Source organism: Genypterus blacodes, unplaced genomic scaffold (assembly GCF_046128005.1).
Source record: "Genypterus blacodes isolate CSIRO-AG114 ecotype Tasmania unplaced genomic scaffold, CSIRO-AGI_Gbla_v1 ptg000090l_1, whole genome shotgun sequence".
In the NCBI taxonomy this organism is placed as follows: Eukaryota; Metazoa; Chordata; class Actinopteri; order Ophidiiformes; family Ophidiidae; genus Genypterus; species Genypterus blacodes.
The window spans coordinates 1347801-1367454 of record NW_027466895.1 but is presented as its reverse complement, the minus strand read 5'-3'; the positions used below and the strand labels follow the sequence as shown (position 1 = coordinate 1367454).

Here is a 19654-nt window from a genome sequence, read left to right as displayed (position 1 = left end):
GTTTTGCTCTGGTGACATCTCGCCTGGCTTGAGCATCTTTTAATGACCGCAGACAGACACACTCGTGCTGCTGCTGCTCCGGCAGAAAGCGCCCCACATGGCGTAAGCCTCCATATGCTGGAGCGGCTGCCACCAGGGACTGTTTGTGTGGTGCGTGCATGTGTGCGTATGTGTGCCTGTGTGCGTTTACAATCTGTGAGCAATGCCTGGTGTGTATTGTCAGCCGTCTGCCCTTCATCACCAGCCGCAGAGTGCGGTGTTGCCGCTGCAGACAGGTGTAGGCGTTTGTATGCGACGACCCCGATTTACTCTCAAACCCACCGTACATTTCCGTGGCGATATGACACCCCTTTTGCCAAACTCACGCACACGCCTCCAATCCCAGGCAGAGTTTGCAAGTTATGTTCACTGCTGATAGCAGCTTGTTAGTGGGGCCGTCAGACCTGCCCCCTACTTCCAACCCAACACACACTTCTAAGTGGATCAATTTGTGTTACAAGTTGCCACCATGATAGCTTTAGGTCATTTCATTCCTTGGCTATAGCGTGTGCGTGTGTGTGTGGGTGGGGGGGCAGCTTGGGGGGGTCATATTAGCCATGTAAGCCTGGGTTGAGAAGCCTCGTCGCCTGCTTGCCGCTTCTTTGATGGGAGAACATCTGTTGGCTGTGATATGAGGCAGGGGAGTATATATCTCTCTCTCTCCCCTCTCTTCTTTTCCCTCTCTTTGGCTCTCTATCTGTCTGTTATGAATTCCCCAGCCGCTCGGCTCCCTCCCTGCACCTTAAAAACCCTGTCCTGCACCACCTGTGCAGTTTTAATGCATAATTTATCTGCTAAGTAACCACATCTGAGACTCATCCCGCCGCACCACGTCTCCTCTCCCTCTCTGCCCTCCATGTGCTTCGGCCTTGCCTGCCGGCCGGCACGTGTGTTTGGTTTTTCAATGAATTTATTTAGTGAGATTTGTCTCGATTGGAATTTGAACAGTGGTGGCCCTTCAAGAAATTCAATATAATATCAATAAATCAAGATCCACTTTAGGATGTTGGTTGCCTGCCATGATACATAAGTAAGTTTTACTCAAGACCATCATACATACACAGACCGAGCATACACAATTCAGTACGGTGTATCAGACTGCATTGCTTCTTATTAAATGTATACCTGAGCATTTCTCCTCTCCCACCTCAGATATGTCAGTTTTACTGATTTTGTTTACAGCTTGTCAGAGGTGCCCATGTGCAGCTGACATGTTTTGTTACCGTGCACATACGTGTGGCCTTGCCTACAAGCGCTCGCATCGAGGCAGGACCATTGTTGCCGCGCTATCTTAGCTCGGCTTAGACCAATTCCTTCCAAGGCCACGGCTGTACGTCTGTGGACATACTGTACGTGTATGTGTGTGTGTGTGTGTGTGCGTGCGTGTATCACAAACCATATGTTTTATGGTTGTGCAAGTCTGCCATGTATTGCATCTGAATACTTGGCGGAAGGAATGGCGGCGCGGCCTGCATATGGGCAAAGCCCTCTCATAAATCAGCTCTGCTTCCACCACCACAGCTGCCTTTGGCCCGGCCCACCACAACAAGGTGAGCCATCAGGGTTAATGTACCATCAACAGCTCCCCTTAACCTTGCAGGCAGGCCTGTTCAGACTCAGGATCGGCTTCATGTCTTTTCCCCTTTCACGCCGGGCACCGGAGCGCCTGCCACTCATCTCCTAGACCGATCTAGGTGATTGCCACCTAACCCTTTCTTTTCCTGCTTCCATTTTCGCTGGTTGGACTGGAGCTTGTGAAGAACACTCAAGTGGCTGTGGGGACAGTTGTCACACACGTCTGATCATTTCGCCTCAAATGGACAGAAATGGTCAATAAATCAAACCCAGGATCCTTGGTGGCCACACCGTCAGTCAATCAGGCAGCACTGCTCCTTTATCAGTTCCCGAAGATTTAACAGACACCAACCTCTTGTCGAGTCAGTTATTGGAAATGAGTCATGCTGGTCTGAGAGGCCGAGGGTTGAAAAATGAACATTTGCGCTTATAAGCGAGGGGAAGAAGAGAGAGGTGATTGATTAGTTTTATTAAAACGCCATTTGGACATGTGGACAACTTAGAAGATAGATCCGAGCGATGCGCACATACACATGCGCGCACATACACTTATCCACAGTTGGATTCACATTCACTGTGCTGTTAAGTTGGTTAAACAGTCGTAGCTTTGCATGTAGTGGGAAAACAGTCAGACTTGTGCCTTCATTAGCCGCTCACCTCTTGACCTTCTTTACCTCATGTGGCATGCAGGAATGAATCATCAAATACATCATTGATAACAAAGGAAATCTTGTATTGTGTCTGCATTGTGTTTCGTTATTAATTTAATGTTTTAGAAGTCGATTTCTTTCCGACAATATTTGACCACAACAATATTCCTCCGTCTTCTGCTACGAGTTATTAGAAACCTTCCAAGGACTGATGGAACCTGGTGTTGCCGTCTGCGCCTGTGGAGGATTCACGTATGTAAATGGGGCTGTAGCTGCTCGGAGGCACATATAATTGCAGCACTCTCATTTTCATACCAGACAGAATCCAAACAACTCGTTCAATTGCATAGATTAAGTTTTATACAACTCCAAGGTAAAGCCAAAAAAAAAAAGCCATGTTGTGCAGCGCGGCGCATTCCCATGAAGGAGTGAGTCCGTCTTGTTAATCTTCCCCGCGTGTAATGGCTTTGTCGATAGAGGTAACATTGTCGAGCAAAAAAGAAATTCAGGGTCGTCCGCCCGCCGCCTTCGCCAACCTGTGACTCTTAACGCCAGACTCGGCAGATTTCCTAATGAGCACTTTCTCTCTCACCCTCTTCAACTCTGAGGTAACGGCCGGGGGGGCTTGTCTCTGTCAAGTTTTAGTTCGAATTCCAGGGTGGAAAGTTTCCAAAGATAGTAAACGTATCAGACTGCAGGGGAACTGTGTGGAAAATGATACTCAACACATAAAAAAAAGGCCAAGCCATTTTGTCTTGCCTCCGTGTAAGACTCCATTATTAATGAGATACTAATGTGCAAAATGCTAATTAAATGTTTCGAAAATCCTTTAAATGACCCTGAACTCAATTACCAATTAATTTCCCACAGTTTAATAGGTTAATATTCCTTTAAAATCATTTTCTACACAGTATTTTGTTTAAAAGTTTACCAGTAATGGAAGTAGAAAAAACAAAGCGTTAAACTGTCCTGTTACTCGTCAGCCTTTATCGCCTTTTCCTTTGGAGCGACCCAGCGTCTAAAGAGGGTCAATCGAACCATGCAACACCTTTTCCGTTCTGGCGTTGGGGCTCGTGTACATTGAAGCGCTCGGGAAAGGGGGCCAGAGAGGGAACGCGGGAAGCCAAAAATGGAACAAAGTGCCCTCTGTCGAATTAATGAAGCGTTCTCTCTAAAAGCAGATTCATCAGATGTAATGGGGACGGAAATGATTTACAAAGTGCACCCTCACCAATCCTTAAGCTCCCACTGATTTCAGTTGTTCTCCCAGTGTAACGGGGTAATGAATTAATGATGCAACGGCGCGAGTCCCAGCAGTATGAACGGGAGGAAAGTATGAGCTCAGTAATGTCACACGCATCACTCACGCCGGATCAGAGCCTTTGGGTTCATGTTGGGTTATTGGAGATAGTTTGACGGACTGAAGGACTTCCGTACTCTAAGCCACGTGAAATCACACAGCAAGCACCTTATCTTTCCAATTTCATAGCCGCAACATAGGAACTTCAGCTTATATTTCCTCATGTACCCTAATTTTAATGCCTATTTTGTTGTTTGTTTTTTGTTTTGTCCTCTTATTTGAGTGATTGAGCAGAGCATCCAAACTATAAATCATCACACATCGACACTATTTCTCGTTAGAGGTGGTCACGGCGATCTGAGCTACATGGATGGAAAGAAGTCGCCCTCAAACAAAATACACAGCGTGTACTTTGGGTAGCAATGGCAATTTTGTCTCAGCAGACCATGCCCTCGCCACTGGAATTGACACACTGGCAACTTTAATCAATGTTCAAATGAGCCCTAACCCCCCCCCCCTTCACTTCAGGCGCTAAGCGTGTTCATTCATCCATTATATTCATTCACCTGTGTGTGTGTGGGGGAATCTATGAATGTAGCGCCGCAGCTTAACAGCTTAGTCCGTCTTGGCCAACATGCACTTCATCAAATTAAAAATAGTTGGGCAAATCGCCTCCAAGTCAATCAACTTAACCCCCCATGAATGAGCTGCACCTATTGTCAGAGAGCTGCTGCGTCATTGAGTGTCCAAGTCCATGTGTTTCCCTGCACGGAACAAATCACCTGATGAGAACTTTATTTTCCAATTTGTGAAAAGGGTCAAAAACCTTTCTCCATCTTTGTAATTTGCCTCGGCACAGCGAGTACAATGGAATGTCGTTTAATAGTAGAATCAAAGTGAAAGACTGCAGAGAAGATGGGATGAAATAGAAAATTAGGAGGATGAAAGATAGAGGATAAAATGAAAACATAAATTTACAAAATGGAAGTGGGTACAGGTTTAATCCCGACTTGATGGTTAATGGCCAATTTCTGTCACCTCAGATTCTTGCTGATCTTCCTCTGTCAGTCCTACTGTACAGGTATGCGTCTCTTCCTCTTCTTCTCTCTCTCTGTCGCTCTCTCCTTGCGTGGCAGCTTCGGTGGCCGGAGCGCCCCGGCTGCAGTTGTTGGAGAAGCGACGGAATCGGCTACCGCGCACCTGCATTCAAGTGGAACAAACAGGGACGGTTGGCTGCCCGTGGAAGGTCATCAGCCCTGGGCTCAGCGTGTGTGTGTGTGTGTGTGTGTGTGTGTGTGTGTGTGTGTGTGTGTGTGTGTGTGTGTGTGTGTGTGTGTGTGTGTGTGTGTGTGTGTGTGTGTGTGTGTGTGTGTGTGTGTGTGTGTGTGTGTGTGTGTGTGTGTGTGTGTGTGTGTGTGTGTGTGTGTGTGTGTGTGTGTGCGTGCGTGCGTGCGTGCGTGCGTGCGCATTTGTTTGTGCTCTAAAAAGCGCCGTGGCTCTGCAGCATGTCTAATGATGCACTGTATCGCTGTGTAATCATACAGATCCCAGTGTTTGTGCAGCGTGTGGGTATGAGCCACAGTAGCCCAGTTTGTCCATTAATGCCTGTGTGTCATCTTCTCTGAACACCATCAAACCATTTAACGTCTTTAAAGAAGCTTCAGGTCTTTCGGTTTTTTGCCACTCAGTTTTACTTTTCAGTCTCTAGATAAATTAGGTGATTCTAGATGATTGCTGTGTGGTTTTAAGCTTCATTTAAATCTTTTTCCATTGACCTCAGGCGTCTTCAGCTCAGGTTTTGCCACCTACAGTGAATCATAAGCATTTTTCCGGCGACTGCCTACATTTCCCAACAAGTTTGTGTGTGAGCTCATCACGAGAGGACACGTTCACGCACTGCCCAGGAGTGTGATCTTGCCTGTAGCGCATAAGCTGCCGCACACAGATTTCAATAGTGAGTCAAGGGTACGTGTCCATTTGTGTTTCTTTGACATGCATATTCAACGCAGAGCTACAGGTCAAGCGGCCCCGCGGCTGTGCCCGGCGTCTCGTGCGGCCATAAGCCCCGCCCCCTCCCCCCACAGGTGCCATAGTGACGGTCACCAGGGTAATGAATGGTGACACGCTAATCTTGTCGTCCTTAATTGATGTTGCAGGTTTGATTAAAAGTCTGGCCGTGTCGCCCCAGTTGTCTTGTGGGTAGCGTCTATATAACCAGAGGCTGTGTATCCGACCGCACATGGAATGTTTGTATGTGGTCGTGCATGCTTGTGTGTGTGTGTTTGCATGCACCAGCCTAACACTGTCGGGGGAAAAAAAGTTGTGCGGTTGATCTTGAGGTTTACGAAGCGTGGCTGAGTTTTCGGTCTTCATTAACCTTGGCTGCCCTCAATCTTCAGAATTCCGCCTCCTGTTTTTCTCCTTCCCCCTCTCTTTTTTTTTGCTTCTTTGCAGCTCCTTTCTGTCTCTTTTTTTGATGGCATTTGTGGGATGAATAATTGAATGTAATTGGTGGTGCGACCCCGTCTTTTGTTGGCCGGTAAGCAGGCCGGCAGGGCTCAGATCTGCTGTCACTTCCTCCCTGGCTAATAGTTTGAAACATGGGCTTTTTTCCGTGCCCAGATCTTACCCAGCCGAGGTAGTTTTGCGTCTTTCACTTGCGTACGCTCTTCACCTCATCCTTCAACTGTCAGCATCCCCTCTGTAAACGCCTCGCCGCTGCACCACAACGAGGTAATTGAAAAGTGTGTAAAAGAAGCTGTACGACTAACTTAACACCAGCGAGCTCCTCAGTGCAGAGCAGGCAGAGGGGAAAATAACAACACCATAAAAGAAGCTTATCTAATTAGCTATTAGCAATGATAGCATGCAGTTAAATAATTAGCCTGAACCTAATTGGGTAATATCACTGTGCTGTATAAACCTGTCTGCCTTCTTCTTCCTCAGTCCTGTGAATGTTTACACCTCACAAATAGCCTGCAGACATGATCCCCCTGTGCAGCGCAGAGATTGGTTGCACTTTGTGACTTTTCCTCTTCGCCGCATGTCTCCAGCCCGCTTCTCCTCGTTTTTCCTCTCCTTACCCTGCCTCCCCCTCCTCTTCATCTGCAGAGAGCCAGGCTTCCCAGTTTCCCTTTCATCCTGACCACCTTCTCTTTGATGCTTGTGCTTCGAAGCTGTCGCTCTCCTTGACGCCGCGTACAAACGCTGTGTTCCGTTTTTATAACAACCGCCCACTCTTCCTGAAGCATCCCTCATTGTAAACACACACACACACACACACACACACACCCTGACACAGTTTGAGATGTGGCCGAAGGCAAAGCACTTCTCCCTAATGAGCCTCCTGCCCTCTGCCTCTCCCGGGGAGCTGAAAGACAAGCAGCCTTGATGCAGCATAGAAAGGATGTGACCTGCTTGTACATTCAAACACACCGGAACCCTTCTGGCTGCATTCATTCCCTTGCCGATAAACTTATCAACCAGCGCTACACGTCTGACCCCCACCTTTACCCTCATCTTTAAACTAATCCAAATTCTAGGACCCGGTCTGAATCTGACACGCGCACACACACACACACACACACACACACACACACACACACACACACACACACACACACCTTTTAGATCAGTTACAAGGCTGTCATAAGGATTTTTTTTTTCTTCAGTTAAAGCCTGAACATCTGTTATAGTGTTGTGTGTGTGTTTGGCGCAGGTCTGGGCCAACTATGAGGAGAAGCCGGTGGAGGAGGTGGTACAAGTGTCGGAGGAGAAGGAGCGTGTGGCCAATTTCAGAACGGTGTACATCACAGAAATCAGTGACAACCTGCACTTCTACACCCAGGACGTGGAGACAGGTACGTGGAGACGAGCTCAACTGGACCAGAACGTCCACAATGCATAAAGGTTCCAGCTTTGGTTCTTGTATATTTTGGTTGTGTGTTTGGCTTATTTTACAGTGCTACAGTATCTCATGACTGAATCAGGCTATTGTACCCAAAGTTTGGGCGCATTTGCGTTCAGTTGTTTTGCGATAAAGGAGACATCAGATGACTTGATGATGGCGCTAAGAACACTTGTTCCCCCACTGTGTTTGGAGTTCACTTTTTGTGTAACTTTCTACCGTGCCACATTGAATACAGTATTCAGTTGCCCCCCCCTCCTCTCGGCCCCTCCCCCCGCACATGCGGAAACAACACATCTTGCGTTCCACTTGTTATAACGAGTGAATGACGGAAATAAATCACACCGTCCCCTCATGTCACAACCAATGGAGGACGGAAAGCAAACAGAAGTTGGGAGATGGGAAAACTAACAATCCCTGGTATCACTGCCTGGCTGCTCCCCTTGACGAGGTGTGTGTGTGTGTGTGTGTGTGTGTGTGTGTGTGTGTGTGTGTGTGTGTGTGTGTGTGTGTGTGTGTGTGTGTGTGTGTGTGAGCATGTTACCTCCCCCGCTTCTGTTCCCTGCCGAGTAGCTGACGCGATACATCCTTCAGGTAGTTTGCTTTCCTAATGATCCGTCCTCTACCACAGTAAGAACGCAAGTTGCGCGTTACGTCCACACATCTGTATCCACACGCTCTATCCAGCTCTATTTCGGCCAGACCGCTTTTAGGAGAGAGCGTCACGGCCATCGGAGGAGTTTGCAGACGGCGGCGCATCGTTGAGTCAGCATTACATATAGAACTGTGTCAGGCCGTGACATTGACTTTGACCACCTTTTAATTTACTCCACTGCTGTAATTATTTCACCTTCTCTTACTGCCAGTGAGAGTCAAGCGCATCACGAGTACCATAATAATCCAATCACTTCCGAGTGGGGAGAGCATTTCACCTGCAATTATTCCTCTTCATTGTCTATGTTCTTCTGCTCAACACACGAGCGATGCTGCCTCTCAACGAACCCTTGAGACATTCACGGCCAGTTTCGCTCCTTCTCCCTTTGCCACAATCTGCAGATTCAAGTCGAAGCCCTTTCACCCACCTCTCACTCTCTCTACGCACAGTTGTGATGATGGCGTGTGTTTACGAGCAGGAAAAACAAGAGCACAACGTATGAACTTGTGAACTTGTGAATCTTAAAGTTTAGTTTCAGTGGCTTTTATGTGGTCTATCTAAAAGGCATCAGGAGAAGTCATGAAACAAACTCCAGCTGCAAGTGTTTTATTTGTATGGATTTCTTAGTGTATTTTCTATAAATTCCATGAAGTATGTATAAGGGATCTGAGGACTGAGGGGGATTTTTCTTCCCTGTAAGTGTTGCATTTAAAGAAATCGTACACAAGCTGCATTTTTCATATTGCTGCTCTCGGTGTATTCTGACAGGAGGCCTGTGAGTTATCTAATCTTTCCTCATATACGGGCTTGATTTTTAGATGATCCAGCACTGCTGCAGCCTTTTATTTATTTATTTCCCCTTTAATTGGCCCTTGTTGTTGCACCAAGAGGCTTATGTGATACTTTTTGCTTTTTTAAGTGTTATTCTCAGCAGGGAAGCAAAACCTGACCCCCCCACTTTCCTACCTCGTCTCCCTCGCCGTTTGTGCGGTTTGCTCTCCTCACCCCCCCCCCCCGACGGTGTCTTTTTTTTCTCTTGCGATCTCTTTCATTTTTCGCTGACGCCTCCTCAAAGCTGCATTAAGTCATACCAGCCCGTTGAAGAGCACATCAAAGTGTTGGGACCTGTAAAATCACACCAGCTGAGTGCTTTGCAATATCATTACATGTTGCCCACCAACCCTCCCTCACCTACTCATCCTTCCTTTATCCCTCGATTTCTGGAGTGCAGGAATTCATACACAAAGACGAACCCCAGAGCAGAGGCCTGATTTTATAAATACTCTCAGAATGACATTTGATTGCAGCATCTCGCTCTCACATAACCACCAAATTGGTCGTAATGTTTCAGGCATTGATTCTCATCCCAGTGTACGTCTCCCAGTTTTACATGGAACGTTGACTTGAAATCCCCCATGTGAAACTGATCTTTTATGAGCACGTTACTCACGAGTTTGGCAGAGGTATTGATTCCGGACAAGAACAAGCACACTACAACATCAGACGCGAAACTATTTCAGGCCTTTAGTGCTCAGAATCAAACTCAACAGCACTAAAACACCTTTTGGTACTGCGGGATCTAATACAACAACACAAACTGCTCCCGCTAAAGTTGAAGATTTTGATCGATAGCTCTTCCGCGACCTACAATACACTGACAGAGTTTGATGGTTCATATCCCCCTACACCCACCCGTCTGCTCCCGTTACAAATTTACCATCTAAGAAGCGAGTCAAAGGTCAGTAAGTGTTTCTGGCAGCAGCTGCCAGCGCTCCATTTTGCCAGCAGGAGCGAACACTCAGTAAGGACTCCTTGACCAACCTTGAGGTACGGCGCGTTCGTGGCGGCGAGTGTAAGACTAACTGGCTTTCCCGAGGCCTCTTCTCCTGCACGCTTCTCGCAAGGTAACATGAGAGGCTCTGTCTCTGATCCAGGAACCGACATGGTTAAAAGTGTTGAAAGATGGAATCAATCAATAATCTCGGCTCCTGCCTCGTCGACGCCTTAACCCGGTCTGAAAGGCGACCTCAGGAGACGCAATGCGCGATGTTGAAGGAACTGCATGCTTTGTTTTGCTTTCACGATTGCCTGTGGACAACACACGCATGGTCACACACACATGCACACACACACACACACACACATACTACACAGGCTGATGGAATAATCTCTATGCTGATACTTTCTAAGCGGTTCTCAAACAGTGTGGAGGAAAATGCATGTGTGTAATATCTTTTATTCTCTGGAGTCTAAAACCGCTCTGCATTTTACCATTTCCCCCCATTTTAATTATTCACATTTAATTACTCGTAAGTGTGGGCTTTGTGCGAATAGATATTCTTTCCTCCTTGCACGAGCTCGGCATGTGATTAATTACTAGTTGGAAATGGTTTCCACTCTGCGAGTCAGCGAGGAGCTTGAGGGATTTGTTTGTTGCCGTGTTTGTTTGTCTCTCGCCGTCTCACTTTTTTGTGGCCGTCTCAGCCCCCCCGCCCTGTGTGTGTGTGTGTGTGTGTGTGTGTGTGTGTGTGTGTGTGTGTGTGTGTGTGTGTGTGTGTGTGTGTGTGTGTGTGTGTGTGTGTGTGTGTGTGTGTGTGTGTGTGTGTGTGTGTGTGTGTGTGTGTGTGTGTGTGTGTGTGTGTGTGTGTGTGTGTCAGCGTCCGTCCGTCCGGAGGCCATATGTAATTACTGTCGGAGGGGGACCTGCATAGATCTGTGTGACCTTGGACGCTGTGTAAGAGACAGAGGCCACTCCAGGCACAGGGGAGGAAGCGACTTCATACTGTACTCGGCTCTGGGTTTCAGTCCACATAATTAAAAGCTGCTAAATATAGCCCCAAAGTCTTTATGGGTGCATAAGCATAATGACTGGAACCCCAATACTGCACGCACTGCCAATTTCTAGTTTCTACCAATTACAAAATGTACAGCAGAGTCTTACTTCGCTCCATTATGTCATGGATCATCCTGCCAGGCTGTGTTATGTATGTGGTGAGAGTGTAAGTCTGTGTGTGTGTGTGTGTGTGCGTGTGCGCGTGCGTGCGTGCGCTGCTCAGGCTCTGGCTCACTTCTTCCAGGGTCTCCTTTGCCTAGTTAGCAGCCCCCCTCTCCAGGTTTGGACCTCACACGCCCCGTAAGGCCTCGCCATCGACCGTCAACCCCCCCCCCCCCCAAACTGAACCTCAGCTGCAGCGCAGTTGGCGGTACATCCTGTCTAGTGCTCCTTTCCTGGCACCCTTACGGACTCATAATGAGTGGAGTCGTTCCCTCCCCAACCAGGTGCCACTCTGTCCACATTATTCACACTTCTACCTTTTACACAGAGCAGCTGTTCATCACCTAATGATGCTGGACCTGAGCTGCTGACAGAGAGGCGAGCAGGATGCTTCTCTCTCTCCCTTTCTCTCTCGCTCTCTGGCATCCGACATCTGAAACTGAATTCCGCCTTTTTGAAATGTTGCCCCTGCCTTAACTTGCATTTTTTATGGGCCGTTATATTTACTGCTGAGGGAGAATTTTCATATTGATTTATTTTATATCCCTCGATTTCACAGTAGGGGTTTCCTCTTAAATGTTTGCTTACCCAAGTCAAACATCTTCAGCCAATATGGCCTCCCTGCAGTGGCCTCACAGTGCTGAACTTGCCAGCCTTCTGTTTTTTCTCTATCAATCCTGAATCCGTGTTCTCGGTTCAATTTTAGCTTCCACAGTAGTGCTGGCAGCCGCTGCACTTACACTCAGTGGCCACTTCATTAGATTCACCTCTACAGTCAGTCCAAAGGCCAATATTCTGCCCCCTAACCTTCAATCCAACACAACAACTACAGCTTAGTACCACCAGTACTTCTAGTTCACCTGAGACAACTTGCTCAAAGACTCACTGTCTCTACGTCTCACTCTGTTTGCTGGATTTGAAGGGGGATGTGTTTGACAAGCCTTTGTCCCGAGCTTGGCCACTGTATCCGTCCAGTCCTCTCATGTTTTATTCAGTCGCGGTGTGTATAAAGCCATTCCGCTGTGCCATCCTATCTCCTACTTCACAGCGAACAAATAAACAAGCGATTGAACGAGGGCCGCCGCCGCAGAAGCAGCCAACGCTGCTGTATTTCACTTTTCCAGCTCCTCGCTACCGCAGCAGATGCAATATTTAGAGGTCAGAGCCCTGCCCGGATGATCCCTCTCCTCTCCCCCCGCCAAGCCATTCATTATTAAATCTGATACGCCACTTAGCTTCTGAAAGGTCGCCTCACCTGTCGGTTTGAGGCGAACTGCTTTGGATTTTCACGCAGAAATGGCGTCCCGGCCCACATCCAGAACTACCGCTGGGTTTGATTTGCACTAATGTCAACTCTTGGCCTATTACCTAAAGCTGAACGGCTGAATGACACTTTTCACAGTGGTGCAGCACTTACAGGTCCAAATGGCGTTGTGTGCAAAGTTGTCCCAGCTGGACTCTCTCGCTCTCTCTTTCTGTCGCTCTCTCAGTCTCCCTCCTCCCTCCCCGACCTCAAATGAGGCGCAGGGCCATCTTGCGAGTATATTTGGCCTCCCGATAAGCGAACACGGCACTAGCTGCACTCAACGAGGCTCGACAGGTGGTCGAGAGAGGAACGGGGACGAGCTGAGAGAAGGAGAGAGCCGCAGATGCTGTCTGTGTTTAGAGTTTTCACTGATGGCTTTTCCAATTACAGAAACAGTAATTTGCTGTAAAAGGCTCCAGACTGCCAGGAAGGGTGGAATGGAAGAGGGTAATTGGTGGTGGTTGGGGTACTGCATGAGATGTAATCCATATCACTCTGCAGTGAGAGTGGAGCAACATTAGTCAAGCAGGGCCAGTCTTTTGTTTATATAGCAGGCGGCCTCCCTTTAATGCTCGGCAGATGCTGACACCACTATAAACATCACTCAAGAAGGGGGAGTAAATGGTCTCTCTCTCTCTCTCTCTCTCTCTCTCTCTCTCTCTCTCTCTCTCTCTCTCTCTCTCTCTCTCTCTCTCTCTCTCTCTCTCTCTCTCTTCCCCCCCCCTCTCTCAACCAGTCTCGGCTGCATCCCTGTCACACTGTCTACACAGAGCCTCCAGACGTCCCTGATTGAGACGTAGTAGCCTTTGGCTCTGATGTCGTCGTAGCCGTCTCCCCCTTTTTTTTTTTAAGTCGCTTACTTTATTCCTAAAACTCAAGTCATTCCTGTCACACAGACAGCAGCAGCCGCTTGTGTAGCTCCTCTCTCTCTCTCTCTTTTTCCGGCCGACGCGGTTACTGGTGCTTCACGACGGCGCTTCACAACCGGGGTTAAATGGTACGCCAGTCGCACTTAACCTCCCAGTTATTTTATGATGACACCACACCTGACAAGTCACATTAAAATTGCTGGTCGAGCTCTGTCTCTCTCTCGCTCTCTCTCTCTCTCTGTCCCTCTCCATCTCTGTCCGTCTCTCTCTCTCTCTCCCTCCCTGCCTTTGGCTCTCTGGCTCAGGAGCCCTTTGTGGTATGTGCCTGTAAAGCCCTTTCATATACTGCCTGTGGTATTGTGCTGTACAAACTTGACTCGCCTTCACAATGGCTCTAACACTGAACGTCCATGTCACAATTCTGTCTTTGTGCCTTGGCTTCTCTCTTGAGCGGGCAAACGCGCCTCCTTCTTGTCTGGACTTTGCCTTCCTGTTTTCCCTCATCAATCCTCCACCAAATGTATTCGCCGTCCTCCTCTGTGGTCACACTTTGTCGTCAAGTGTCCTCCTCACACATGCACACACACATTCCAGTGTCTCTTAATTCCTTTGCTCTTGTAAGCCTGGAAATGAGAACGCTTTCATGATCAGCCACTGCTCTCTTGGCCTCTGCCGCTGTCATATTGTGATTATTTACTCATCTCTCCTTTAATGGCTTTGGTAAACAGCTTAATAGAATCCAGTGCGGCCTAGGGATGCAGAGTGAAAGGGCAAGATTCACTGTTTTCATTGGCTTTTTGTTTCCCATCTCGTCTCTGCTCACACACTGTGTGCCACACTATAATCAAATATGATCATAATCTACCTATAAAATTGTTCTCTCTTTATCTTCCTCTCTCTCTCTCGTTGGCTGTCTCACATTCTGTCCTTTTTAAAACCTAATCACTACTTCACTCTACACTGGGCATTTACAATGTAATTACATATGATTTACAAACAGCTGCAGCTATAATGGCACATAAACAAATTACAGAATGAGGGAGGAAAGAATAAAAAAAGCCCACGGAGGAATAAAGAGATAAAGACAGAGAGAAATTGGCCAGGATCAGATGCAGTCGGTGGTTAGGTTGTTTTTTGGATCGACGCTTTGACTCTCTTCCACACAAAATGAGCACAATGAGTCTCATTTTCCTGCTTCTGCATACAATATTTAACATTATCAGCTGATTGAAAGCTCATTTTGGCATCCTTACATAATGAAACTAAGGTGTAATTCCCTCCACATATTCTTTAGACATCTCTTGTGTAAATCTACGCATATTTACACTTTGTGTTACAATTTGAAACTTGCTTCTCTAGAAATTCGCCACAAACTTTGCACACACAGACGATGTAGTACAGATACATTTGTAGCGTTGGTTGCTGGGTCACCCTGGTCCAGGACGCACAGCAAATTAGTCCTGTAAATGCCAGTGGGTAACTGATAATTCATGAGGTGCACTCTGAATATGTAATCGGATACAGTCAGCAGTCTGCACACACGCACATACGCAGGGGAGGGTGTGTGTATAGGCATTAAAAGATATTAGTTGTCATTTTCCTTCTCTTATCAAGGCACCACTTGAGACGAGGGAGGAGACTGAAGCTTTGTGTTTGTGAGCGGGAGGATAAAAACTGGGACAGTATCTGCAAAATATGCGTTGGGGCGTGCAACCAGCAACTCCTCACCGTCACTTTGACTTAATCCACCCAAACATACTTATCGCCAACAAGTCTCCCCAGTGCCTCTTGGAGAGACTTGAAGAGCTCTCAGGTCAACAGGGACGAAGCCTCTCGTTATTTGCAGAGGAAACCCACACACACTCCATGAAGTTACTTTAAAATAACAAACCAGCTGCAGCCATTGGTCGGTGGAGGGACACAGATTTACCGTTTAACAGGGACCGGACTTGACCTGGAAGTAATTGGAGTGCATCGCAGGTCATGGCAGATCATAAATCAGTCCATTAAAGTTGGTGATCCATAACATTGCACCGTCTGTGCCCTTTGACTGGGCGAGCCTGGTGAGAGCTCGCACAGAGCCGGAACGCACCGAGTTCAGCTCCCTCTTTTTATCGCCGTGGAATCGGTTATGGGAGGACTGGAATCACTTTACACCTGTGATACACACCGACCGGTCGAGCTTCAGTGCGTCGCTCACAGCCTGCTGCCCTCCAATCGGTAACCAGAGACAAACAACTTCTGCGTTATATTGTTTGCCTTGTTTTTCTGCATTGTCAATCCAAAATCTTCAATCTTCCTCCAAGCTGCAGCGGGTCTCAACCTGCAGTGTGTGTGTGTGGTGATCATACAGCCTGACAATCTGTTGCGTTTCTCATTAAAGCAGCCACAAACATTAACAGGCGCTAATGAAGTGAGCCGTCCTGATTAAAGCGCTCGTTTTTATCTTCGCCTATTTCTGGACAAAGGCTCAGAGGCAGCTTAATTTATTGGTTAGACACGTTTAGAGAGTTTGTCCTTCACAGATCCTTGTGTATGTGTGTGTGCATGTTTTACGCCTTAAACCTCCGTTGTTTACGTACTGTAGTTCCACATGAACTGGGAGTGGAACAGCCCATGTGACCATACACACTCGGGACGCACACAGAGACGGAAACACAAGTTCCCGGGCAACACATTAACTTTTCTAAATTAGATTAATAAATGAAGGACGTCTGCAGCTGGATGTCATTCCACCACGTCTGCACCGGCCTGCTGTGGCAAAGCTCTCGCACAGCAAGTTGTTTGACAGCTCAGCTACATTAAGAAAACAGAAAGGTTTAGGGGTGAGGATGTAGACTGTAGTGTTGCCCTCCTCCAATTCACCTGCATACTAAGCAGAACCTGATCATTTTAATCAGACGTACACTCGCACACTTAGCCCTCCTTCCTTCTGAAGCATCGACAGACCAAGTCGACCGCTAAGCTCCTGTTGATGAAAGGCGAGCGATGTGTCACCTCGAGCCGTCTGTTAAAGAGCCACATGGAAACAGGATAGGAAGACCAACGACCGCCGCCAGCTGACATATTTAATGCACATACACACACACACTCAACTGCAACCAACCATGTCAGACCAAACATGATGCAGTGATCCGAGTTTGCGTCCCAAAAAGAAAACACAATACATCTCTACAAATTTTTTGATTGGGCCATTAATCAGAGTTGACTAAAGCCGGGCGAGGGCGGTGGCGTCATGGTTACAGGCGCTCTCAATAATTTTTCAGCACTGCATTGTTGACGATTATGCAGCAGTTGTACAAACATCTGCACAGATGTCTGAGCTGCTGCGTGTGGCGCTCAATAATGCAGCGCCGACGTAGAGCAACGAGACGAAGGCGTGCTGTGATATTGTGACGATGATGACTAACTGCTCTAGTTTTTGTACCAATGGTGATGAGTCAAATACCTCTTACCAGCACAGCCATCTTTCAAATAACACAGTAGCATGGTGCAGGTATCAGTTAGTTGCAGCTGATGGTAAAAAGGGTTCAAGTTCCTCCATTTTCCTCCTAGTGAGACTGAAACGGGCTGAAAACCATCACCTGGAGTCTCAGGGTGGCCTTGAATAAAGCAGCTGCTGCAATCATGTCTACACAAACACACACACACACACGCACAGCCTCACACACTTTGCGTAAAGACTAAGGCTTTTCTCCTCAATAGCGAGTGTTTATTGGAAATCAGGCTGCCGCTTCCAGCAGTCAGCGAGTCGACGGCGCGCTGACACACTATCTGATTTCTCCGACTCCCCGCCATATCGACTGCCACACTCTCGCCTTGAATCCGCCATAATAGATCTGCCGCGCATGATATAATGGCTTGATCGGCCATAAAGGCCCATTGGGAGAGCTGGCACTCTGTATTCAACGTTGAGTTTCTCCTACAGGGTCAAACCGACATCAGCTGTGTGGCTCTAATGAGCTACAACCACACAGAAAGCACAGATGAGGTTTCCTGTGCGAGTACGGTGGCGTGTTTTTGCGGGCGCGTCTCTCCGGGGCGACGCTGAAAAGGCGAGCCTGGGGCCCATAAGTTCTGGCATACTGTTCCCAACACTGATGAGCCTCTGACTTTGTCCCCTCTGCACACCCGGAGCCAAGCGGTGTGCTCTGCCTGCCAGCGCGTATAAGTGTTATTTGTGTTGGAGGATTATTCTCGTTATTGCATTATTTGCGTGTATAATCTTTTCCATAATGGCGTCTGTTGGATCCGAAGGCTTACAGGATGCTCTACAAGTCGGCAGTGACAAGCTGGCGATGAATTTTTCTCGTAATGAAGCGTCCTTGTATACAATACAGTATCTGACGTAGTTTTCAACAAATAACTCCAAGTATTTGCTGATGAGCACTTTTGTAAATGAGTATTTCTCACGCTAAAGGGGTTTTGCATATTCTGATGTTTACATAACTGAACATTTACACTACTTTTGGTCATTATATGTATGGAGGGGGATCAAAGATGTCGGAAATATAATAGTCAGAGTTTGTTGTTGCTCCCATTTACTTGCCATCGGCTTATAGGACGTAAATAAGAAGTCAGCAGAAGAGTGCAGCTAGGATTTGAATATCAAAGAGTAAACTTTATTAGTAGTAGTATTTATCTTTGCATATTGATGCATTTGTTTAGGACCTCCGCAAAGGCAGGGAGTGCTTTTTGTTTGTTCTGTGAAATGACATGACAAACCTGCGCCCTGTCAATCAAGGCCCTCCGTGCAAACATGCAAACCGAAGCACATCGCCTCCATCTGGTTAGAGTTTGGAAAATAAATGGGATTTAGAGTCAGAATTGGACACAGACACGGCAACGTCTGAATTCCTTCCTTATTGTCTTAAGTCAGGTTGAACTGAACTCGAAGGAGATGCCGCACAGCGTCCCACGAAGGACCCGCAGCGTCTCCGTCCACTCTGACTGCATGTTCTGGTCTTGTCTTGACAGGGAGCCAGCTGGAGAGTCTGATGGAGACCATGCGGGCAGAGATCGCCGCCCAGCCGCCCGTGGAAGGATCCTACGCTCCGCGCCGAGGGGACTACTGCATAGCCAAGTTTGCTGATGGCGAATGGTACGAATGTTTAACCGCCGTGACATTTACTCCACATGTGATGCAGGACGTCGCTCGGCTTCTCACCCAAAACTAACTGCTTTACTCGGGATGGCGCAGAATCCAACCTCCACTGTAGCTGGAGGCTGCACCAGTTTATTTATTACATTTGATCCGTTTTCATTTCACTCAGTGTTTGTTTGTTTCATGTTTCCTTTGTCAGAGGAAGTGGAGAGGGTTTTATTTCTTTACCTTGTCTCTGTTTAGGCCTCTGATGCGTTAACTGCAGACAGCCCCAGGGTGTAATTAGCTCACTGCCACTGCACCGGCCCTTTAGAATCAGCAGTAGTTTGACAGCGCACACACACACACACACACACACACACACACACACTACTTCCCTCCCTCCCTCCCTCGATCACTGTGACTTCTATATGTCCCCGTGACCATCTGTAAACTTCCCCAACATCCGGTGTGGAAATGTGTGTGTGTGTCTGACTCAGTGTGTGTGTGTGCGGGCGGGCGAGTGATAGCATGACCGAGACACAGAAGACAAACACAAAACAAATTTTTTTTTTAAAACAACAAAAAACCATGCTCCCACGCAGATGCTCGGCTTTCTTCCTCTGCAGCTTTTTGGCGGTCGAGACTTAAATCTTCTCCGCGCACCAACAGAAGAAGAAATTAACGTGTGTTTAAAACGGCCCATCTGCTCCCAATGCACCGCCGCTCTTCAGCCTCCCGTTTGTACAGGAAATTCTTTCTCTCAACACAAAGACAATGATGTTGCTCCAGGTGGCCAATGTTTGAGATTCACGTTTACGTTCTCTCTCTCTCAGCTCTGTATTGTTCCTCGAGCTAATTACATTCATGCTCGCACTGCTAACGTGTCTTTTCTTCTACTACGCACCGAATGTTGGCCGCTTTTATTAGTGAGCTGATTAGAAATTCTCCAGCTTTCACAGTTGGAACACTACACACACACACACAAATATAAACATAGATAGAGCAATCCTGTGCTCTCATCAGTCACTCACTCTCTTGCGCTCTCTCTCTTTATTCACTCGTTGCTTTCCTCTCCGTCTTTCCATGAATCAGCAGTTTTAACTTTGTTCTCCGGCCTCTCCGTCTGTCCCGTGCTGGCCTAATTATTTTGAGCATCCGCATTCCTCACTCCATCTGTGGTCCAGATGAATGAGACGCCGCCTTAGAAGATGGGAGGGAGCTAAAATGTTTGTTTCTGTGACGACGCACCAAAGTTCGTCACAACCAAGGCAG

General features: G+C 47.5%; 1 protein-coding gene across 1 annotated transcript in view; it reads left to right on the top strand.

The window, feature by feature from the left end:
- The window catches only part of snd1 (staphylococcal nuclease and tudor domain containing 1), a 140619-nt gene that overhangs the window by 101361 nt on the left and 19604 nt on the right, over positions 1–19654 (top strand). Inside the window, exons 18-19 of the mRNA XM_076159021.1 lie at positions 7283–7424; positions 18274–18397. Coding sequence (XP_076015136.1) covers positions 7283–7424; positions 18274–18397 — 266 coding nt within the window. The remainder of the gene's footprint in view (positions 1–7282; positions 7425–18273; positions 18398–19654) is intronic.